Source organism: Jaculus jaculus, chromosome 6, assembly GCF_020740685.1.
Source record: "Jaculus jaculus isolate mJacJac1 chromosome 6, mJacJac1.mat.Y.cur, whole genome shotgun sequence".
Lineage (NCBI taxonomy): Eukaryota > Metazoa > Chordata > Mammalia > Rodentia > Dipodidae > Jaculus > Jaculus jaculus.
In genome coordinates, this window is record NC_059107.1 from 62,166,771 (window position 1) to 62,190,867 (window position 24,097).

Genomic DNA, 24,097 nt, shown 5'->3' on the forward strand with positions numbered 1-24,097 from the left:
CACATGCCAGTTATCCCATCACTTGGAGGTAGAACAAGAGGATTAGGAGTATAAGACCCACCTTGGCTATATTGTTTGAGGCCAGTCTGGGCTACATAAGTGCTATTCTCCTCCCTCAAATAAAGGATGAATAAAAATATTTTAAAAGTTACACAAAGCTGGTTATGGTGGTACACGCCTTTAATCCCAGCACCCAGGAGGCTGAGGTAGGAGGATTGCCATGAGTTCAAGGCCACTGTGAGACTACATAGTGAATTCCAGGTCTGCTTGGGCTAGAGTGAGACCGTTCCTTGAAAAACCAGCCGGGCATGGTGGTGCATACCTTTAGTCCCAGCACTGGGAAGGTAGAGGTAGGAGGATTGCCATGAGTTTGAGGCTACCCTGAGACAGATCAGCCTGGGCTAGAGTGAGACCCTACCTCAAAAAAAAAAAAAAAAGCAAGCAAGCAAACAAAAGTTATACAAGCAGCCAGTCATGACAGTTTATGCCTATAACCCTAGCATTTGGGAGGCTGAGGTAGAAAATGAGGCCATGAAAATAAGGCCAACCTGGGCTACAGAGTGAGTTCCAGGTTAGCCTGGGCTAGTGATACTCTGCCTCAAAAACAAACAAGCAAGCAAAACAATTTATGTAAGCAATTAAAGCCAAAGTCCTTCTACTGATACTCAGCCCTCAGTGTTTTCCCTGAAGTATCCTGTCAGGAACTCTGATTTGAACTTCCAGGCCTTTCTTTACATATATGCATATATCTAAGTTATCCTTTCAAATTTCTGTTTTAGGAGCTGGGGAAATGGCTCAGTTGGTAAAGTGCTTGTGTTGCTGGAGGCCCTGGAGTACCCATTCTCTTTTTCTCTCCCTCTTTCTCTCTCTCAAATAAATAAATAAAAATATAATTTATTTAAAAAAAGAATGAGTAGTAGAGGGGAGGGAATAATAGCTTTTTGTTTATAATTATGGAAGTTGTCAATAAAGAAAAATTTTTTTAGCTGGGCATGGTGGTACATGCCTTTAATTCCAGCACATAGGAGGCTGAAGTATGAGGATCAACATAAATTCAAGGCCACCCTGAAACTACATAGTGAATTCCAGGTCAGCTGGGACTAGAGTGAGACTCTACCTCGAAAACCACCCCCCCAAAAAAAATTAAAGCTGAGTGTCATGGTGTACGCCTTTAATCCCAGCACTTGGGAGGCAGAGGTAGGAGGATTGCTGTGAGTACAAGGCCACCCTAAGACTACATAATTAATTCCAGGTCAGCCTGAGCTAGAGTGAGACCCTACCTCGGAAAAAAAAAAAAAAAAGAATGAGAGGGAAGAAGAGAAGGAGATACAGAGGTAAGGCTGAGGAGATAGCCCCAGTGGTAGAACGTTTGCCTAGCATGCATGGAGGCCCTGACTTTCATCCTCAACACTACAGAAGCCAGACATGGCAATGCGCAAGGAGCAGAATTTCAAAGTAAGGCCAAGGAGATGGCTCACTAGTGAATTCTGTGAGCAACTGCCAACAGCCCAGGTTTGATTCCCAAGTACCCACATAAAGCCATATGCACAAAGTGGCACATGCATCTGGAGTTCATTCGCAGGAGTAAGAGGCCCTGGCATGCCCATTCTTCCCCTACTCTTCACATATAAATTAAATTAAATAAATAGAGACATACTTGTCTTTCGAGGTAGGGTCTCACTCTAGCCCAGCCTGACCTGGAATTCACTATGTAGTCTCAGGGTGTCTTCTAACTCACCTCTGCCTCCCAAATGCTGGGATTAAAGGCATGTACCACCACACCTGGCCTAATTTAAAAAAAAAAGCTGGAGAGATGGCTTAGCAGTTAAGCGCTTGCCTGTGAAGCCTAAAGACCCCAGATGCACAAGGGAATGCACACGTCTGGAGTTTGTTTGCAGTGGCTGGAGGCCCTGGGGCACTCATTCTCTCTCTATATATATCTGCCTCTTTCTCGCTGTCTGTCAAATAAATAAAAATAAACAAAAATTTTTTTAAAAACATGCTTATCATTAAAAAAAAAAGTTCAAGGTTATTCTTGGCTACATAGCAAATTTGAGGCCAGCCTGGGATACATGAGACCCTTTCTCAAAAAGGAAAGGGAGTTGGAGTGTGATTCAGTTGCAGAGCCTGCATGCCCAGGCCCTGTTCAACCCCACCACACAGTAGTTTTGTTTTCTTTTGTGGGTTTTTCATTAAAATACAATGACACATTTATTGATTATCTAGAACTAGCTGGGTCCCCGTGCTCTTCTTACGCCAGTGTCCTTTGTCCATTTATTCGTTTTTCCACCTGAGCAGTACTTTGGCCTCCACTGATAGGTTTAGATTTAAGCCTTCTGATAATTTTCTGTTAAGAGCAGTGGTACAGTGAGAGAGCCTCCCACGCTTTCTCCAGGGTGCATTTCAGAAAGTGTGTTTGCTTCATGAAAGGCAATATCCATCTCCATATTTAATACACTGAATTTCTCTTGGAGAAGTAATACTTTCCTACTTTTTTGTAACATTAAGATTCATACTTTCAACACTTTTAAACCAGTCTCTTGGAGGAGGAGTGCTTCTCTCATACTTCTTTATTTATTTATTTATTTTTTCCTGTTGAGACAGGGCCTCATGCACCTCAGACTGGCCTTAACCTCACTATGTACATGAGGGGCTTGAACCTCTGATCCTCCTGCATCTACTTCCCAAGGAAGGTGCTTCTCCTTATAGTTTGTTTGTTTGTTTTTTGTTTTGCTTTGTTTTTCAAGGTAGGGTCTCACTCTAGCCCAGGCTGACCTGGACCTGGAATTCACTAAGTATTCTCAGAGTGGCCTCAAATTCACTGCAATTCTCCTACCTCAGCCTCCCAAGTGCTTTAAAGGCATGTGCCACCAGGCCCAGCTCAGCTTTCTTTTTCACTTTTTTTTTTTTTTAAATTGTAAGCAGAGAGATAGAGAAGAGAGAGACAGAGAGAATGGGCACTTCAGGGCCTCCAGCTGCTACAAAGTGGCACATATATCTGGAGTTCATTTGCAGTGGGAGGCCCTGGTGCACCCATTCTCTCTACTTGCAAATAAATAAATAAATCTCTTAAAAGACATGGGCTGGAGAGATTGCCCAGTGGTTAAGTTACTTGCCTGCAAAGTCTGATAACCTGGGTTTGATTCCCCAGTACCCACATAAAGTTAGATGCATAAAGTGGTACGTGCACCTGGAGTTTGTTTGCAGCAGCTTGAGACCCTGGCATGCTCATTCTCTCTGTCTCTCTTCTCTCTCACTCTCATGTAAATAAATATTTTTAAAAAATTAAAAAGACATGCTGGGCGTGGTGGCACACGCCTTTAATCCCAGCACTCGGGAGGCAGAGGTAGGAGGATCACTGTGAGTTCAAGGCCACCCTGAGATGACAGAGTGAATTCCAGGTCAGCCTGGACCAGAGTGAGACCCTACCTCGAAAAAAAAAAAAAAATTAAAAAGACAAATACTCAGCCACCCACCTTGGATATAGGCAAAACTATACACTGTCATTAGGAACCCAGTCTCCCATTTTTCTACATTAACCATACCCAGTGCTAGCTTCTATTGCAAATGTCACCTCATAGCCCATGAAAGCTGCTGGAAGTGCAGTCATCGTATACACATTCCAGGGTGGATAAAAAGAAAAGAGTAAGTTGTAACTCCCAACTAAGTCAATTTTTTGTTGTGTTTTGTTTTGTCTTTCGAGGTAGGGTTTCACTCTGGTCCAGGCTGACCTGGAATTACCTATGTAGCCTCAGGGTGGCCTCACACTCACGGTTATCCTCCTTCCTGTGCCTCCAGAGCTCTAGGATTAAAAGCACGCACCACCACATCCGGCTTTAAGTCAATTTTCTTTTAAGGAGTTTTCCTGGGAGTCCTACAAAATATGCTTCTTACATTTCAAGGGGAATTTAGCTGGTATATAGTTGACTCCCAGTTATGTAGAGATTTGATTAGTGAGAAAGAAGGGAAAAATAATAACAGGTAGGCAGGCAAGAGTCTGCCGTGATAATGCTTGTATAAATATTCCATCAATACTTGAGGGGAAAAGGATATCATTTGGCAGTATTATCTCTTTGTCAAACTGGAGAGCTGGGTGTTTGAGCTGGCAAAGGTCCAGCTTAGAGGCTAGGTAGAGTGTTGCAAAGTTAATAGCTGCTTTCCACCAGTACAAATCAGCTGAGTAGAAAGATACAGCTATCATTTTATTTTGTTTTGAGACTGGGTCCTCTATGTAGCCTAGGCTGGCCAAGTGATCAGCCTATTGAGTGCTTGGAGTATGCTTTTTCTTTATTTCCACAGTGTTACTGAGGTCTACCCCACACACCCTGAACAAACCCATCATTGCAGGGGCTCTGTGGCCCTATAGGTCCAGAGCCTTGGATGCCAATCTACCCCTTTGTCAGTGCACTACTGAGGAAGATGGAGCGTGTGTCCTTTGTGGATCCATCCTCACAGCCGAGAGATCCTGAGCCTATGAGAGGCAGCATAACATGCTATCGGGACAAGACACACTAGCCTCCAAGCCTTAATGTGATCTCCAAGCAGTCCTCCTTAGCAGAGAGAATCAAAAATGACAATACCTACACACTCTGCTCCCAAGATCTAACTATCCATGTATCAAGAGTCAGAGCAGTGGGCCAAAGGCTGGTCCCCAGTGAGGCCAATGAATGTGGAGACCATGTGGCCTTCCTTCTTGGTGCTTGGGCTTGAACAGGGCATGATAACTCATGGATCCTGCTCCTGATGCTTCTGTCACCACTGCTACCACAAGACCACCACCTTACCCTGGGGAAGGAGCTTAACTGCTGTGTCCCAGTCCTGGTGCCCTTCAGCCTCAACAGTCTCTCTGATGCCCTACTGTCTCCTGATAGCACTGCAAGTTCAGTACTTGCTGGTCCTAAAGGAGATGGAAGTTTCCAGTCCACACCTTCACAAAGTCCCTGGTCAGAATGGGGAAGAAAGGTACGCATGCAGAAGCCACTAAAACTGCTTATGGAAATAGAAACAAGGGTGCCAGCGAAAGTGCTAGGAACTGGGTCCTTGAGTGATGAAGGGAAGGGGTGAGTAAGGCTGGCATGTGACTTAGCAGAGAAGCTTCTGGATGCAACAGCCAAGCTGCCCTCTGCCTAGGTGAACATCCCTGGACCTCCATACCCTCCTGCTTAGCCTGAGAGTAACCCTGTCCCCATCCCCCAGGCTCCAGAGGGACGAGCTGGTTTTCTCCCAGGCACTGGTGCCAGTTTAGTCAGCAGATTTCACAGATCCACTGGCACCCATGTTGGGTCTTATTTTAAGCTTAACATTTAAAGATGGGAACTTTTCCCCCTTTGGTGTGTGGCAAAAAGATCCCAATTTATACAGAAGCATGACTGCTAAACCTATGCACCCAGGCCACTCCTGAAGCTGCTAGGGCCCAGAGCTCCTTCTCTTCAGAGATCCTCCCAAAAGACCCCACCAGCAGGGCACTTCCTACAGCCAGCATCTCCCTGCCTAGCTTCCGCTGCAGTGCGCAGCACCGTCCTCCCGCCACTGCGGTAGAAGAGGCAGGTGCCCCAGCCCAGGTTCACTCTCCTCCGCTCTCTGCGGTAGAAGAGGCAGGTGCCCCAGCCCAGGCTCATTCTCCTCCGCTCTCTGCGGTAGAAGAGGCAGGTGCTCCAGCCCAGGCTCATTCTCCTCCGCTCTCTGCGGTAGAAGAGGCAGGTGCCCCAGCCCAGGCTCACTCTCCTCCGCTCTCTGCGGTAGAAGAGGCAGGTGCCCCAGCCCAGGTTCATTCTCCTCCGCTCTCTGCGGTAGAAGAGGCAGGTGCCCCAGCCCAGGTTCACTCTCCTCCGCTCTCTGCGGTAGAAGAGGCAGGTGCCCCAGCCCAGGTTCATTCTCCTCCGCTCTCTGCGGTAGAAGAGGCAGGTGCCCCAGCCCAGGTTCATTCTCCTCCGCTCTCTGCGGTAGAAGAGGCAGGTGCCCCAGCCCAGGCTCACTCTCCTCCGCTCTCTGCGGTAGAAGAGGCAGGTGCCCCAGCCCAGGTTCACTCTCCTCCGCTCTCTGCGGTAGAAGAGGCAGGTGCTCCAGCCCAGGTTCATTCTCCTCCGCTCTCTGCGGTAGAAGAGGCAGGTGCCCCAGCCCAGGTTCACTCTCCTCCGCTCTCTGCGGTAGAAGAGGCAGGTGCTCCAGCCCAGGTTCACTCTCCTCCGCTCTCTGCGGTAGAAGAGGCAGGTGCTCCAGCCCAGGTTCACTCTCCTCCGCTCTCTGCGGTAGAAGAGGCAGGTGCCCCAGCCCAGGTTCACTCTCCTCCGCTCTCTGCGGTAGAAGAGGCAGGTGCCCCAGCCCAGGTTCACTCTCCTCCGCTCTCTGCGGTAGAAGAGGCAGGTGCCCCAGCCCAGGCTCATTCTCCTCCGCTCTCTGCGGTAGAAGAGGCAGGTGCTCCAGCCCAGGTTCACTCTCCTCCGCTCTCTGCGGTAGAAGAGGCAGGTGCCCCAGCCCAGGTTCACTCTCCTCCGCTCTCTGCGGTAGAAGAGGCAGGTGCCCCAGCCCAGGTTCACTCTCCTCCGCTCTCTGCGGTAGAAGAGGCAGGTGCCCCAGCCCAGGTTCACTCTCCTCCGCTCTCTGCGGTAGAAGAGGCAGGTGCCCCAGCCCAGGTTCACTCTCCTCCGCTCTCTGCGGTAGAAGAGGCAGGTGCCCCAGCCCAGGCTCATTCTCCTCCGCTCTCTGCGGTAGAAGAGGCAGGTGCCCCAGCCCAGGTTCACTCTCCTCCGCTCTCTGCGGTAGAAGAGGCAGGTGCCCCAGCCCAGGTTCACTCTCCTCCGCTCTCTGCGGTAGAAGAGGCAGGTGCCCCAGCCCAGGTTCACTCTCCTCCGCTCTCTGCGGTAGAAGAGGCAGGTGCCCCAGCCCAGGCTCACTCTCCTCCGCTCTCTGCGGTAGAAGAGGCAGGTGCCCCAGCCCAGGTTCACTCTCCTCCGCTCTCTGCGGTAGAAGAGGCAGGTGCTCCAGCCCAGGTTCACTCTCCTCCGCTCTCTGCGGTAGAAGAGGCAGGTGCTCCAGCCCAGGTTCACTCTCCTCTGCTCTGTGCGGTAGAAGAGGCAGGTGCCCCAGCCCAGGTTCACTCTCCTCTGCTCTGTGGTCTGCACATCTCACATGCCACGGGCTCGAGGCTCCCTGGGAGCATCTTCGTCTTGCTGCACAGCACTGCTGGGTACCATCCTATCTGGAACTCTCAAATCCTAGAGGCTAGATGTGCCATATCCAACTGGAAGAGGAGCATGGGCATGGAAAGCTGACCATTGGTGCCTGGTCATTGAGTCCAGTGGTCTTAAGTGAAATTAAAATCAAATTACGTCTTTTTTTGGTCTGTTTGTTTGTTTGGCTTTTCGAGATAGGGTTTCACTCTAGCTCTGGCTGACCTGGAATTTACTATGTAGTCTCAGTGGCCTCAAACTTACGGTAATCCTCATCTCTGCCTCCTGAATGCTGGGATTAAAGGCATGTGCCACTACACCCAGCTCAAATTACATCTTTTTTATATGTATGTGTGTAGTGTATGAAAGTATGCATGCATGTTGACCTGTGTGGGGATGTGTGTCCTCTTTGATCTCTATTTACTGGCTCTCTCACTTGAACCCAGAGCTTGACAATTTGTCGAGTCTTGCTAGCCAGCCTGCCCCAGGGATGCCCTGTTTGTGTCTCCTGTGTGGGTGCTAGAGAGCCAAACTCTGATCCTCACACTTGCACAGCAAGCACTTTATCCGTCGAGCTAGCTCCCTAGCTCCTTGATTTTTGAGACAGGGTCTCATGTTCCCCAGGCTAAAAGTTGCTACGTAGCTGTGGATGACCTTGAACTTCTGATCCTCCTGTTTCCACTTCCCACCTGCTAGGATTACATGCATGGCCCACTACACCTGGTTTGTAAGGTATTGGGAAGGAGCCCTGGACTTCATACATGTAGGCCAACACTGCCAACTGAGGCATATTCTTAGCCCCACATTCTGTCTTTCTTGGGACATTACAAGCTTGGTTTCCTCCCTGGCCTGCCTCCAGTATGACTGGACAACAGCTCTTTTGGCCTCGTCCATAACATGCAAGAGGTATTATTTTAGTTAAACCCACCAGTCAGGGTTAGACATTCATTTAACAAAATCAATTTCATAAGCTGGCTGGCATTCTTTAAATAGCAACAATACCCCTAAAGTGTTACTTTTCATATCATTAGTCACATAAATCAGAAGATAGAGATAAGTAGAAGGAAAAAAAAAACTTGGCAAATTACTGAGTACCAGGGCCCATATTGGTCTGTCAAAAAGGATCACTTGGGAAGTGAAGGAGGGCGGTGGGGAAGGAGAGAGTATCAAAGGACAGTTCATGTGTCAGGGAGGACCAGGGTCTGTAAATACCTTGTGGTCCTTCCCCTCTGAAGCTGATGGCAGATCTTAAGGAAGACAGACTACAAGTAGAGATTACTGAGGTCTATGCAACATGGAAGGTCAAGGGTGCTGGGTGCATGCAACAGGACCCACTCTCTTAAGGGTTGAGGAAGCTTCCTGGAGAAGTGTCAGCTCAGTGGAAACCTGAAGGGTGGGATTAGTCAGAGGACAACCTCAAGTGTCCTTCTGAAGGGAAGCCAGTCACCTTCTTTGAAGACAGGAGCTCACCAAGTAGGCTAGACTAGCTAGCCAGTGAACCCCAGGATTTCTCCTGTCTCTGCCTTGCCAGCACTGGGACTATGGGCACACACCACCATACCCAGCATTTTTTATATGGGTTCTAGAAATCAAACTCGGGTCCTTATACTTGCAGGGCAAGCACTTTACCCTCTGAAATATTTCCCTAACAAGCCAGCAAGATAACTCTGTGCCCCACAGTCTTTCCCCAGTAGTTCTCACAGGTGTGCTTCCCTTTGCAGTTTCCACACTTCACAAAGTCTTCCTGTCACCTGAGTCTATGTGCTGAGAGGTGGTAAGGGGAGGACCCTGCTCAGTTCTTCCCACAGTTAATTTTGGTATACTGTTGTTTGGTATCCTGTGGCCAGTGCCTCACTGCCTGTCCTTGCCTTCAGTAGCTCATGTCCCACTTCTGGACTGCTGGCCAGGATGTTCCACATTGAGACTAGTCTCTGCAGCAGTTAAGATACTGAAGGAGTCCTGGAGTGAGGATAAGATCTCCTTCTTTCCTTTCCTTTCTTCTTTCTTTCTGGTGTTGTTTGTTTTTCAAGGTACAGTCCCACTCTAGCCCAGACTGATCTGGAACTCACTATGTAGTCTCAGGGTGGCCTTGAACTCACGGCGATCCTCCTACCTCTGCCTCCAGAGTGCTGTGATTAAAGGTGTGTGCCACTACACCTGGCTTCCTTTCTGTGTAGTGTATGCATGTGTACACAGATGCATGCATCCCATGCACATGCATGCAGAGACCAGAGGAGGATATTAGGTGTCTTCCTTTATTGCTTCTCTACCTTAATGCCTGCCCTGAGACAGAGTCTCTCACAGAATCTGGGAACTTACCTTTTGTTGTTGTTGTTGTTATACTAGCTGACCAGTAAGCCCCAGCAATTGTCCTGTGTCCGCCCCCTCATTTCTTGGGTTCCATACATATGCAGCCATGATAACCTTTTGTGTAGTGCTAGGGATTGAACTCAGGGCCTCATGCTTGAGCAGGAAGCACTGTTACCTGTTGAGCCATCTCCCTAGCCCTAGATGTGATTTTGTTGTTGTTGTTTTCTGAGGTAGGGTCTCGCTCTAGCTCAGGCTGACCTGGAATTCAGTATGTAGTCTCAGGGTGGTCTTGAACTCACAGTGATCTTCCTACTTCTGCCTCCCGAGTGCTGGGATTAAAGGCGTGCACCACCACACCTGGCTAGCTGTGATTGTTCTTGTGAGCCAGTTTCTAGAAACAAGCTGTTGACCCTTTTCCCTGTTCTGTGCTGACACAAGCTTGAGCAGACTGTTCTGCTTCAGTCTCAGAGCCATCAGCAGGTGGTCAGTGAGCAAGGCTTCTCAGAGCCAGTAGCACCATTCAAGGCATTCATGCAAGGTACATGCAGCACAGTATAGCATTTTGAACCAAGAGCAGCGGTATTCCACTAGCTAGTGAAGGCTGCAATGGTGCCATGTCACCAACCCCCTGGCATGCATTCTTGGGGTTGCCTGGAATTGGCCTCCTCTAGATGAGGTTCAAATGATTCTGCTCCTCGCTGCCTGGCCTGTCCCTGCTTCTCTGGACAGCCAGTTAGGAATGTCTCCTCAGGAGGGCATCACTAAGTAGCCCAAGCTAGCCTCGAGCTCATGGTAGTCCTCCTGTGTGAGCTTCTCCGGTTCTGAGACTTTGGCATGAGAGACCACCCCAGCTTCTTTATATTCTAAGTAATGAACTAGCCATGTTCTTACAACATGGGTCACAGACCTGGCCCTGGACTGTATCCTCTGGGGACCTCAGCCCTGATTCCAAGGTGATGCTCACTTGTGGGGTGCAGTCATGGGGCTCAGAGGAAAGGGGCTGGCAATGTCTGAAAAAGAACTAGACTGGCTGAGGGTGACAGTGACCACTGACATACAGGAGGAGCACATGGCACCAGAGGGGCACCAAACCAGATTCTGTTTTTGTTGGGAGGGTCCTTCATTGAACAAATGAAGATGTGGAGTTAGAAGACAGGAGAGAGAGAGAGGCAAGTAAAGAGAGTTCAAGAAACTTGCCTGGCGTCATCGTTGGCACCAGCATTTCATGATCAGAACCTGAGTATTAATCACTGAGGCTCACAGCAGACACGCAATGAGACTGCATATCCAACATCGAGAGAGGACAGCCATCAGGGACCTGATGCTGCAGAGGGTACTCCAGCCACGGTATGAACTATAAATGCAAAGATAAGATGTGCAATTTGGCCAAGGTCCTGCAGCAAGCGAGTGTGGGGGTGGGGTAGAAATCCTAACTGTTGGCTCCCGTTTCTTCTCCTTCCACTCTCCCTGGTATCTGCACATTCTGGGCGCTCTTCAGCAAGCGCGTGGCCATGCCTGCTGCTTTTCCCTCTTGGAAGAGGTGCGATCCACTGGCATTGGAGCTGAGTGGACTGGCTCCCTCTCTCCATCTCTTTCTTCTTTTTCCCTGCCATGTTCTAGAAAGGGCAGCGGGAGGGAATGTGGGCAGGTTGCACCAGAGATATACATCTGAGAGCTGAAGGGAACATTTATTTTTAATGTAGACTGAAAAAGAAAAAGGAAGTTATAAAATTTCTGCTCTTGCTCCTCTGGGACTGCGCAGATGGTGCTGCGTTTTGCCTAATAGGGAACGGGGCTGGCACCAAGTGCTGCTGGGCCCCGCCTGGCAGTATGGACCTGGAGGGCAGGGTTCCCAAGCCCTGCCTCAGCCCCCAGAGGGCTCATGGGGGTCCTGTTTGGCCAATGCAGCTCACCTCCTAATCACACCAATCACACCCTACCCAGACTGCCTTCTCCAGAGCTCCTCGGACAGGCTGGTTCTGCTCTCTGGCGGAACTTCTCTCCTGTCTCCCTGTCTCCCTGTCTCCCTCTCTCCCCCCCTTCCCTCTCTCTCTCTCTCTCTCTCTCTCTCTCTCTCTCTCACACACACACACACACACACACACACACACAATGCAGCTTGACTTATCTACCTCTTTCTTTTGTCTATAGCCAGACACTGGCTTGCCCTTATTAAAGTCCTCTTTGGATATTAGAGTCCATCAACTTCGCATACTCATGCTCTTGTCATTTTCCAGCCAGGGTGTCATAAAGAATGCTCTACTCTCCTTCCTTGTCTGGTCTTTTTGTCTGTGGTTAGGGACTGTTTGCCATTCTCCTCCTAAATTCCCTGTGAGGACCAGCAGGGAACACTACAAATACTCTGCTTTCTCAGCAGGCCAGAGTGATGACTGAACCACCCTCTTCCTTTGTGCTCAGGGGGAGAGATAGAAATTCAAAATTTCTAAAATTGAAAATTGAAAAAAATAAAAGTTAGATGGGCATGGTGGCGCATGCCTTTAATCCCAGCACTTGAGAGGCTGAGGTAGCAGGATTGCTGTGAGTTTGAGGCCAGCCTGAGACTACATAGTGAATTCCAGGTCAGTCTGGGCTAGAGTGAGATCCTACCTTGAAAACTAAACAATAAAAAATTTTAAAGGGCCCACGGTGTGGTACTTACCTATAATTCTGGATATGAGAAGGCAGAGGCAGGGGGATCCCTGGAGCTCACTGGCAAGCCAGCTTTGTCTACTGGGTAAGATAGCTCCAGACCTGTGAAAGACTTTGTCTCACAAAGGTCCTAAGGATAACACCCAAGGTTATCCTGTAGCCTCCACGTACATGTACACACATACATGCATGTGTAACCACACACACGAGCTTACACATGAATTAAAGCATAAGGCGATTTGTTTTAACTGTCCAAGCTGCTGTGTGCACGAGGCCTGTGTTGGGGCAGGCTGTGGGGCTTATCCAATGTGGCGAAACACTCACTTGTCGCAGAGCTGTGTGTGTAATGTAGCCTGAGTATGAGTTTATTTAGGGCTCTGGATTGTTTTAGAAAAGACTTGATGTCATTTTTAAAAATGCATACCATAGGATAAAACTAAGATAAAAATGAGACCTAAAGAAGGCTAGAAACGGGAAGACAATGAAGCCAGGAGTGGGCTAGAACACATGCAGTGTGGATCTATGCCCTCCAGAGACATGACCATGGAGAATGGCCCACGCATCTTAATGGACAGACACAAGAAAAGGGCTCAGTGCCTGCAGGTCAGATGCAAACTATTTGTTCAGAAATAAAATCACTGACCTTAAAACCAGAAAGAGGATTCACTGAAGGGGCCCTGAGATATAATGTGTAGTAACTATTATGGTAATGTGGGGAGTCCCATGGAGCTCTGTCTTATGAAGTCCCTGGTGTCCTGAGCACAGTCCTGGGGGAGAAGATAATGTACAGCTCATTATGACACTATGACATGATGGTCTGTGGACTACAGAGAGGAGAGTGATACCTGAGTTCCCAACAGGCATGAATCGCTCCAGACTTTTGGTGGCAGTCGTTGACGTACATGTGTACAGAAATGTGCACACCCATCATCCCCGCTCTTTGCTAAACTCAGTGTCTTCTCTGTGCTCTGACTGGGGGCCCAACTAGGAGTACCTGGGTACCTGGGAGTCTCCTCAGCATTCAAGGCCCCATCACAGACAATTAGGCTACATTCGCTGATGTCACACCTGCCACTTAGAACATGAGAATAGAAATTTTCATTTATTTACTTATTTAAGAGAGAAAGAGGCAGAGAGAGAGAATGGGCATACTAGGGCCTTTAGCCACTGCAAATGAATTCTAGACACATGTGCAACTCTGTACATTTGGCTTACATGGCACTGGAGAATTGAACCTGGGTCCTTCAGCTTCTCAGGCAAGTACCTTAACCCCTAAGCCATCTCTCCAGTCTTAGGATACAATTTTTTTTTTAATTTTGTTTGAGAGATAGAAAGAGGTGCAGAGATAGAGAATGGGCACACTGGGACCTCTAGCCACCACAAATGAACTTCAGACACTCCCGCCACCCTGTGCATCTGACTTATGTGAGTACTGGGGAATCAAACCTGGGTCCTTAGGCTTTGCAGGCAAGCACCTTAACCGCTAAGCCACCTCTCCAGCCCCAAGAATAGAATTTTTAAAATATTTTTATTTATTTATTTGTAAGCAGAGAGAGACAGAGAGATGAACTCCAGATGCATGTGCCACTTTGCACATCTGGCTTTATGTGGATACTGGGGAATCAAACCTGAGTTATTAGTCTTTGCAGGCAAGTGTCTTAACCACTAAGCCATCTCTTCAGCCTAGAACATGAGAATAGAATTTTTTTATAGTTTATTTATTTGAGAGAGACAGACTGTGTGAGAACCAGGACCACCTCCTGCTGCAGATAAACTCCAGAAGCATTTGCCACTTTGTGCATCTGCCTTTATGTGGGTACTGGGGACTTGAATTCAGGCTGCCAGGTTTTTTAAGCAAGGGCCTTTTACTGTTGAACCATCTTGACAGATCAAGAATAAAATTTTAAACTGAGGTAGAACCTTCAAGGTCACCCTTTTCTTTATAGGATAGAAGGCTCAAGCCCCAAAGGGAATTGTCTTTTATCTGAGCCCACAAGGATAAAGCTGAGACTGAGATCCCAGTTCCCCTGATTTCAGTCCAATTTCCTCAACCACTGCACAGAAGAACCAAACAAGGCTTTGTTTTGGGAGAAAATCTGGTAAGCTGATTCTCTGTTGAAGCTATGCAACGGCTTTTCATTATAGAATCTTATCCAAACTGACATGGCCAATAAATATAAATGTGTGTGTTTGCTGTCTTAAAACATTTTAATGTAAGCCGGGCGTGGGGGCGCATGCCTTTAATCCCAGCACTTGGGAGGCAGAGGTAGGAGGATTGCTGTGAGTTCAAGGCCACCCTGAGACTTCATAGTGAATTCCAGGTCAGCCTGAGCTAGAGTGAGACCTTACCTCAACCCCCCCCTAAATAAAAACATTTTAATGTTTAAAACATGATTTACTAATACAGCTAAGGATGTCTAGAATTTGATTTACAGTACAGTATTGAATGCTTATACTTGTTCCTTACAAAAATTCTTGCCAAAGAGCCATTTTATATTCTATAGGAATCATAAATAAGTCAATATATGGATAGCTGTGCTCATTTTTCCTATATGTGACGACTCTACATGGTAGATGTTATATTGCACAAACCCTCAACAGGTAAACTTAAGAGGTTCACACAGTCCAAGGCACAGCCGTTGTCAAGATCAGTTGGGTATGTGGTGCACACCTGTGATCTCAGCACTTGGGAGGTGGAGGCAGGTGAGGAGTTCAAGGTCATCCTCAGCTATATAGCAAGTTGGAAACCAGCCTGAGCTACACATGACCCTGTTTTAAACAAAAACAAAAACAAAAAACATGGCTGGAGAGACAGCTTAGCAGTTAAGGTGCTTGCTGCAAAGCCAAAGGACCCAGGCTTGATTCCTAAGTACTCATGTAAAGCCAGATGCACAAGGTGATACATGCATCTGGAGTTCATTTGTAGTGGCTAGAGGTCCTGGTGCACCCATCTCTCTATATATGTGCCTCTTTCTTTCTCTCTCTCTCATATTAATTAATTTTAAAAAACCAAAAGAATTAAGAAAGCAAAAAAAAAAACAAAAAAAAACCCCAGGTCAGCCTGGATTAGAACAAGACCCTACCTCGGGGCGGGGGGTGGGGGGGGGGGAGGCCGGCGTGGCTCATGCCTTTAATCTCAGTGCTTGGGAGGCCGAGGTAGGATTTCTGTGAGTTCCAGGCCACCCTGAGATTACATAGTGAATTCCAGGTCAGCCTGGGCTAGAGTGAGACTCTACCTCAGAAAACCAAAAAAAGAAAAAGAAAAAGAAAGAAAGAAAAAAAAGATCAGGTCCTAGAGATGTAGATATGTTCCTGGAGTGTTTATCTTGCATGTCTGAGACACTGGGTTTGATCCCCAGCACTACACACTTGTAATCCTAGCACTGGGGAGGTGGAGGCCAGAGAGTCAGAAGTTCAAAATCACCCTCAGCTACATAGTGAGTGAGCATGAAACCAGATTATGAGACAAGAGATTCTGTCTTTTTTTTTTTTAAGGAAAAAAAAAAAAAAAAAGGAAAGAAAGGGGAAAAAAAAGCTGGGCGTGGTGGTGCACACCTTTAATCCTAGCACTTGGGAGGCAGAGGTAGGAGGTTGTTGTGAGTTCAAAGCCAGCCTGAGACTACATAGTAAATTACAGGTCAGCCTGGACTAAAGCAAGATCCTACCTTGAAAAGACAAAATAACAAACAGAAAAGCAAAATCCGGTGAGTTTAGATGTCAGGTGCTATTTGGACTTTAGGAATAATGGACCGTCACTTTTATAACCATACTTAGCCTGATGTGTGTATTTGTTCATATACTTACTCAGCCTGAACTCAAGGTGTGAGCCAGCTTTCCATTGCTATAACAAAATCATAAGCAATTTAAAGAAAAGCAAAAAGTTTATTTTGGTTCATAGTTCTGAAAGGTTTGTTTCAGAGGTGTGAGTCCATGGTCACTTGACTGTGTTGCCTCTGGGCCCAGAGGCAGAACACTGTGGCCGAAGTATGTGGTAGGGTCAAGTGGCTCATCTCCTGGTGGACAGGAGATCGAGCATGCATGAGAGAAAATGTGCAAAGATAACATATATCCTCCAAAGGACCTACTTCCCCCAGTGTGGCTCTGCCTTCTAATAACTCACTGGTGCTGTCAGCATCCTTACGGTCCAGTCACCTTCCAAAAGTCCCTAAGTTGGAATGGAGCCTTCATGTAGCACATGGCTTTTGGGGGTACACTAACTCCAACTAAACTCAGTGCCCTGTAGTCAGTAGGTTGAACATAAGTTTTCCCTTCATGAAGATTCAGTGATAACAGCTACAAATTCCCCAAATTCTGTTTGTGAATCATTTTAAGACCTTTGAAATAATATTGGTTTAATTCTCACAGCAGTCCTGTAGGCTGGCTGATGCTGGAATCCAGGCAACTTGAGTGTTCCTTTTGTTGGCTTGTTTTTATTGCTCCCACAATTATGGACATAATGTGTATCCAGTGTTAAAAAGAATGAACACAGAAATACCTCAGAAGAATGTGAGACTAGTCCAGGATGACCTCTATGGAAATCCACAGTTAATCATGCTAGCTATAGACTTTTTTTTTTAATTTTTTTTGTTTATTTTATTTATTTATTTGAGAGCAACAGACAGAGAGAGAGAAAGAGGCAGAGAGAGAAAGAATGGGCATGCCAGGGCTTCCAGCCACTGCAAACGAACTCCAGACACATGCGCCCCCTTGTGCATCTGGCTAACGTGGGTCCTGGGGAATTGAGCCTCGAACCGGGGTCCTTAGGTGTCACAGGCAAGCGCTTAACCGCTAAGCATGCATGGAGATGTGTATGTCGGGTAGATAGCTGTATATAAGAAGAGTTGTGTTTTCTTCCATTATATAAGCCGGTCTATTCTGCAATGTAATTCTGCAGTTTGACTGATTTCATTATGTACCAACCCACTGTGGCATTGGTTGCACCTGCACATCAGACCATGTCAGTGTGCCAGCTTCAGCTCACTTGTGTCTGTGGCTGTGTACTTTTTCTTTGCAAAAGCATGATGAACTAGGTGTGGTAGCTCACACCTGTAATCGCAGCCCTCAAGAGGCTGAAGTGGAAGGATCACCACAAGTTCAAGACTAGCCTGGACTATACACTGAGTTCCAGGCCAGCCTAGGGTACATAGTGAGACCTTGTTTCAAAAACAAAACCAGGACTGGAGAGATGGCACTTGCTTGTAAAGTCTACCAGCTCAGGTTCAGTTCCCAAGTATCCACGTAAAGCCAAATGCACAAAGTGGTGCAGGTATCTGGAGTTCATTTGCAGTGGCAGGAAGCCCTGGCACATCCATACTTACTTTCTATCTGTTCTTTCTCTCTCTCTCTCTCTCTCTCTCAAGTAAATAAGCAAAAACATTTTTTAAAAGAAAGAAAAATAATAAAACAAAGCATAGGCTGTCTCCTTTGCTCTCTCAGCCTTGTTCCTGTCTCGTAGGTGGTGGGTCTTCTTTTACCCAACCAGACTCTGGCCTCCACTGTCTTCTGGCAGGTAAGAGCCTGTGCAAGCAGAGGGCCCCTGGAGGACTGGTCTGGAACTCTCTTGCCCCAGCACTCCTGTCCCATCAGGCCCCTGTGTAGAGTGCACTCATTCCACTGCCCCACCCCGGCGTCGCTACAGAAACCCTGAGACCCTAGTCCTGCTGAGAACCCCAGCAGCCCGGTGTGACTGCGGCTGTTAGGTCACGCTAACCTTCAGATGGAGGTGATAAGGGAGGGCCAGCACCTCTGGTTAGAGCATGACGGCTTTGCTGGATCGTGCCCACCCGGCCCCACGGCCTTTGTGTCATCACCTCGCCCAGTTCTGTAGGGGAACTCAGGGCCACCTACCCATGAGTGTGTGCGGAAGAAGGGGGGCGGGAAGGAAAACCTTCACCTGCTTTATGGAGTGCTGGAGAAAACTGCTAATGGCCTTGGGCCCTGGTACTGGAAATGCTGTGGAGTCTGGGGCTGGGGGGTTTAGAAAGAGCTGGTGGTTGTCAAACATCCCATCTTCTGTCTGCAACACTAGAGTAGTGAATTTGTAACAAAGACATCATGGCCCTTTGGGGCAGTAAGTGCCGTAATGCCAGGAAAGGGAACTATCTGCTTTGGGGTAGGCAGATCCATGCCTTGGTTTGCAAAGACTCTGACCTTTGGTGCTAAACCCAGTACAGTCTCTGCAGCCCAGGATGGCTGGTCCTACTAACCAGTGGGATGGTGGAGTCATATGTGAGCTGGAGACAGCATCCAATGACTTCTGGCAGGGCTGGTGGGCCCAAGCTTCCAGGGAAGTAACCACACCTTCTCTGACTTGTCTCCCTGTTGGTTTCAGTGGCTGAATCAGAGTCACAATGCCTGTGTCAACTATGCAAACCGCAATGCTACCAAGGTGAGTATCATTGCCTGCTGCCCAGGGTAAGCGCAGGAAGGGGTGGCCCAGTCATTCTCCCTCACTACAGTGTGACATGCCATCATTGTTAGCACCAAGCATTGCCTTCTTTAGGCATCTGTTTATGTTGCCAGCTTTGCAGGTGGGTGGCACTCAGTTTGCATGGCATGGGTCAGCAGAGCCTCCTGGCAGAGCCCCTCAGGCAGAGGTTGAAGGTGTAAAAGTGGGGGCAGGGTGATGGGAGTTAAGCACTGAGCTCTGCTGGCTTCAAGGTTCTTCCAGGGCTGTTTGTATACTCAGTTATTGGGTCCAGATGGTATCTGCCCCTTAGGGACTGAACCGTCCCTCTCCAAACTTTCCCCAAGCTTACCTAAAAGCCTCTTCAGAATCTCTAGCTCCCAGAATTCTGGTCACAGAGGTGAAGGGCTGCTTTTGAAAGGCAGATCTGAAAGAAAATCACCTATACTTCTAGAACAAGCCCCTGGTGGAGACCTGGTCACTCTTCTGTTGTCCAGGGAGAGCTGAGGGACCCCTGCTTGTCCAACAAGGCCACTTCTCCTTCTGGTCCATTCTTCTATACGAAAGCCAAGAGAAGAGAAAAGGAGAGGAGAAGACGGAGCAGAGGGGAGGGGAGAGAAGAGGAGCATAGGTCTTCTCTGAAGGGCTGTTGGGTGGGCAGGTGGGGTCTTGGCATTTTCTAGCAGTGCCAAAGACATAGGGAGGAGGTTAGGAGCTGGTCTGAGCAGTGAGAACTTGAGGACATCTCCCATCTAACCCTGCATCCCAGTCTCACAGGTCTCACTCCTACAATTCCACCTGATTGCTTCCTGTTTACTTTAAAGCCATCATCTCCAAAACTGCAGTTGTAGTGAAGACGCATTATTTAGCTTTGTTTTAATTTTCTACGTTGAGACTTGGGATAACTGTCCCATCCTGACAGGGAAGCCCCAGGGCTGCTTGGCTAAAGAGACCTATGAGAAGTAGCTTTACCTTAGCCATCACCCGGGACAGTGCACCAGGTACCAGACACACACTTTTAACATGTAGCCTTCCTCAGTGGGTCCCTGCTTGCCTGACCATAAAGGTCGCTTGTGAGCTCTGGTGTTTCCCTCCTCCAGCCAGCTGTGTCTGTCAGGACAGATTTTTCTGGAACAGAAGTAAAGGGCCCTTACAGCATGTCTCTAGATATTGTCACCTTGTATTCCTCTGATTGGAAGGTTGCTGAGAGGGGCCTGGGCCTTTTGGCTACCTAAGGACCCTTTCCTTCCCACCCACCTTGCTTCTTGCTGGTTTGGCTGTTTTCAAGAAAGGAGTATGGGATCCTTGGTCTACCTTACTGCTTCTGTCTTCCAGCCTTCACCCGCATCCAAGTTCATCCAGGGGTACCTGGGAGCTGTCATCAGTGCTGTCTCCATTGCTGTGAGTAACCCCCCCCCCCATATCTGCTGCCTGGGTGGGCCAGGGCACGGTGGGGGGGCAGGGTCTATGGGGAGTTAGTGGGGTGGTTTTCTAGGTAAAAAGGCTCTGCCATCTAGAAAGCCCAAACTAGTGCTGTGGGGGAAAGAGGCTGGAGAGGATAGCCAGCACTCTTCCTACAGCAGCTGGTCACACTCAGCACACAGCCCCTGGGCTTTTTGCCTGGGTTCCCAGGGAGACTGGTTCTCTGGGGCCTGATTGGAGATACACATACCCATCTTGCTCTGAAAGCCTGTTAGCTGCTGGGTGTGGTGGCACACACCTTTAATCCCAGCACTCGGGAGGCTTAGGTAGGAGGATGGCCATGAGTTTAAGGCCTGCGTGAGACTACATGGTGAAAGTCTATAAGCTCTTCAAGGCAGGGGCAGTATACTCATTTTGAGTTTCTCTGTAGGCCTGTGATAACAGAGCTGTGACTCACTTGAGTTCACAGCCTGACTGAGTGGGTGGGATTGATGGTTCCCAGGTGAGGGCAGAAGTCAGCAACACAGCAAGGGACCAGGGCCAGAGTGAAGAATCAAGTGCTCAGGACCGTGTCCCAGCCTTGATCCCATTCTTGGGTATCTGGTACTTTCTAGGTCCCCACTGGGAGTGATTTCCTATAGGCAATTCCAGAGGGAAATTTTTCACTTCACAACTATCATCTCATTCACTAATAACACAAACGTATATGTAATTGTTAAGAAAAATAATTAGAAAATATAAATTCAAATGTAATGAAAGAATTCACATATACTAATCTTTTGGTAAAACCCCCTTTCCTCATCTTTCCTATGCCATTAAGTGAACATAATTTCTCAAAGCTATGTGATAACCTGTGTGTCCTAACACCATAGTTAGTGTTGCCGTTCTTCTAAAGAAGAGACTTGGAGTTGTCTTGAAATGGCCTCATTTATTTTAAACCCACATAGACCAGGTCATATCCAAGCAGTTAAGTAAGGCATCCCATCTTGTGCCCAGGATCTCTCTCTTTCCTTCCATCCTGATGTCTTACCACCAATGAGAAAGGCACATGTGGCCAAACCTAGGTAGATGGTTCTCCAAGGAAGTGCCACCTACCTGGTGGGCCTTTAGTCCAGAGTGGAACTTGGTTTGGGAGTCAAACAAACTGGGGATCCTGAATGTGAGAGTCTGCTAGGCTGAGGCCAGGGCTCTTCTGGGAAGGGAGGGGGCTCATTCACCCACTCCTTGCTCCTGAGCATGAGAGGAACCAAGAGCATGCCTGGCCTCCTGAAGATGCTCCAGCAAGGAAGGAGTCTCTGAGAAGAGGATGCCACATAGGGAAGGGCTTTGCCTGCGGTACTGAGATGCAGAAGGAACAGGGATCCCTCTTCTGAGAGCTCTGGCTTTTCTGGGTCCTAGTCCATCATTGCAGTCCAACACCTTCCAGGCCAGAACCTTGCTTAGATTGTTGAGTGGATGATAGAAAGATGCTCCCAGGGGCCTAGTGACTTCACATTAATGCCTTCATAAGAGAGATACCCTCTACTTCATCCTCCCTACCTAGCACTGCCCCCTTCCCTGCTGCATAAGTTCCAGAAACTTCTGTTCTTTCCACATTCAATCATGTCCGTCCCTACCATCATTGTTCCTCACCTGAGCCTTGTCCCACAGCTGGGTTATAAACTAGCTAGGAACAGCCACCTGTCTCCTCTCTCCCAGAGGGAGCAAAGAGCACCACTCCATAAATACCTATTAATTAGGTCGCTGATTGATCTCAGGCCTCAGGAGCCCCCTCCCCAGCTCTCCCCTTCAGGAGCTGGAGTCTCAGCAGTGGTGATGTCCCTCAGTCCCCCTGTCAGGCATCCTCATGGCTGAAGGGCTCACTTGGGCAGATGGAGCAGAGTTTCTGACTTGGAAAACCGGCAGCTTGCTTTCTTTTCTTTTGTGTGTGTAAATCACAAAACTGCCAAAGAAAGAGGCTTTATTTTATTTTCCTTTCCCTTGTTCTCTGGAACCCCAGGCCCCTCGGCCTCATTAACTGATCTCAGCTTCAATTAGTGACAAATCCCCTCCCAGGGTGAGCCTGTTAGGAGGAGATGACCTGCAAACAAGTGTCACTGCCCCAGTGGTTGGCCCAGCTCTGGCATTAATTAAAATGAGTCCCTATAAGCAGGCTGCCTGGATTGGGGGCTGACGGGCTGAGAGCAGGTCTCAAGGACTGAAGGTAGCCGGGGTGCAGGCCAGCCTCCTTTGTGGGCCCTTCTTCTCTCCGAAGAGCTCCTAGCAGCTGCCCTCCCACCTCACCAGAATCAAACGTTCCCCCAAACAATGCCTCATGCTGGGTTCAGGACCATCAGTGTTCGGAGCCTCCCGAAGCCCTCCTAAATAGATTTGGCAATGTCTGGCTGCTTGCTTGAGAATAAAAAAGAAATTCCGTCTTAAGTTATTTTTGAAACCTAACAGTTTGCTGTCTTTTAACAAAGGAAGCCTCTCTCGGTCTTCTTTGTGTTTTCATTTTGGAATCTGTGTGGAATACTTCTATGGTTGGCTCTCCAAGTGTCCACAAGGAGAAAGAGTAGGCTCAACCCACTGGCTCCCTGCAGGGTGGGCTCGGCCACCACCTATCTCAGGGCTGTGGCTACAGCCTGGCGTGGCCTTAGGTTAGGGTGCTGGGAGGACAAGTGTAGAGTACTTGGTGGCAGTCAGAACTGTGGTAATGCTGCATCTAGGGTGCTGAGCTCACAGTGGCAGGGCTGACTCATGGGGCAGATGGAGAGAGCCAGCAGAAGGCAGGCTGAGTATCCCAGAGGGAGGGCACAGCACACACAGGCACATAGGATGAGGGACTTCAGACAGTGTCAGAAAGTGCCTGCCATTGATGTGCATGGAGAAGACATGGCAGCGGATGGCGAGGGACCTGACTGGGCCAGCACTGCCCCCCGCCCAGCTTCAAGACCCATGGCTCCATGACGGACAAGGAATGGGACCCAAGCCATGTTGCAGGGCCAGCGCAGCCTCCTGATTATAAAAGCAGTAGTTCTGATTCATCAGGTAGTGACGAGGACAGTAGTTCTTTGTCTGGAGAAGGGAATCAAGAGTCTAAAGATGAGGGGCTGGAGATATGGCTTAGCAGTTAAGGTACTTTCCTGCGAAGCCTAAGGACACAGGTTCAACTCCCCAGAGTCCGCGTAAGCCAGATGCACAAAGTGGTGCATGCATCTGGGTTCATTTGCAGGGGCCAGAGGCCCTGGTGTGCCCATTCTCTGTCTATCAACCTCTTTTTCTCTCTCACTCACTCTCAAATAAATAAAAAAAAATATTTTTTTTTAAAAAGAATTTGGCTGGGCGTGGTGGTGCACGCCTTTAATCCCAGCACTTGAAAGGCAAAGGTAGGAGGATCACTGAGAGTTTGAAGCCACCCTGAAACTACATAGTGAATTCCAAGTCAGCCTAAGCTAGCGTGAGACCCTACCTCAGAAAGCCAAAAAAAAAAAAAAAAGAGAGAGAGAGAGAGAGAGAGAGAAAGAAAGAAAGAAAGAAAGAAAGAAAGAAAGAAAGAAAGAAAGAATCTAAAGATGTCACTGGTTCAACTTCAAGGAAGCTAAGGGAGAAATCAAGAGACTGATGATGATGATGATGATGGGTTTTTTGGCCTGGTCCTTCCTCCTGGATTTAAAAGCAGGATGATTCTCTTCCAAGGTCTATAATAGGTCCTGCATTGCCATCTGGTTTCATTAGCTCTACACAGAAAAGTGACAAGGGCCTTTACAGAGGACCCAGGACACGTATCGGCACATTTCACGTGGGAAGAGATGTTACTGTGCCCTGGTAGGCAGGTCCCTCCCCAGGCACTCTGAGAGTAGCAGGGCCTGAAGGGGGACTTTTTAAAAAATTTTTTGACATAGGGTTTCACTGTAGCTCAGGCTGACTGGAATTCACTATTTAGTCTCAGGGTGGCCTTGAACTCAAGGTGATCCTCCTACCTCTGGGATTAAAGGCGTGCGCCACCATGCCCTGCCTGAAGGGGGACTTCTGAGAGGTACATTAGACCTGCCCCCCTCCTTCCTACTTGGGTCCTAGGCCTCTGTCTTCTGACCGTTTTAAGTGAACAGCATGGTCCAGAGCACACCCTGCCTCCTGCAAGACAGGCCTGACTTACTGC

The 24,097-nt window shown here is 48.3% G+C and overlaps 1 protein-coding gene across 4 annotated transcripts in view; it reads left to right on the forward strand.

Annotated features, from left to right (window-relative positions):
• Positions 1 to 24,097, forward strand: part of Sfxn5 (sideroflexin 5) — a 138,212-nt gene that overhangs the window by 63,429 nt on the left and 50,686 nt on the right. For 3 of the 4 annotated variants that reach the window (XM_045152718.1, XM_045152720.1, XM_045152719.1), the window contains exons 7-9: positions 17,584 to 17,637; positions 18,460 to 18,516; positions 19,870 to 19,935. In XM_045152718.1, the coding sequence (XP_045008653.1) occupies positions 17,584 to 17,637; positions 18,460 to 18,516; positions 19,870 to 19,935 (177 nt within the window). Of the gene's footprint in view, positions 1 to 17,583; positions 17,638 to 18,459; positions 18,517 to 19,869; positions 19,936 to 24,097 lie in introns of those variants that run through there. The other variant, XM_045152721.1, reaches the window with a different exon arrangement.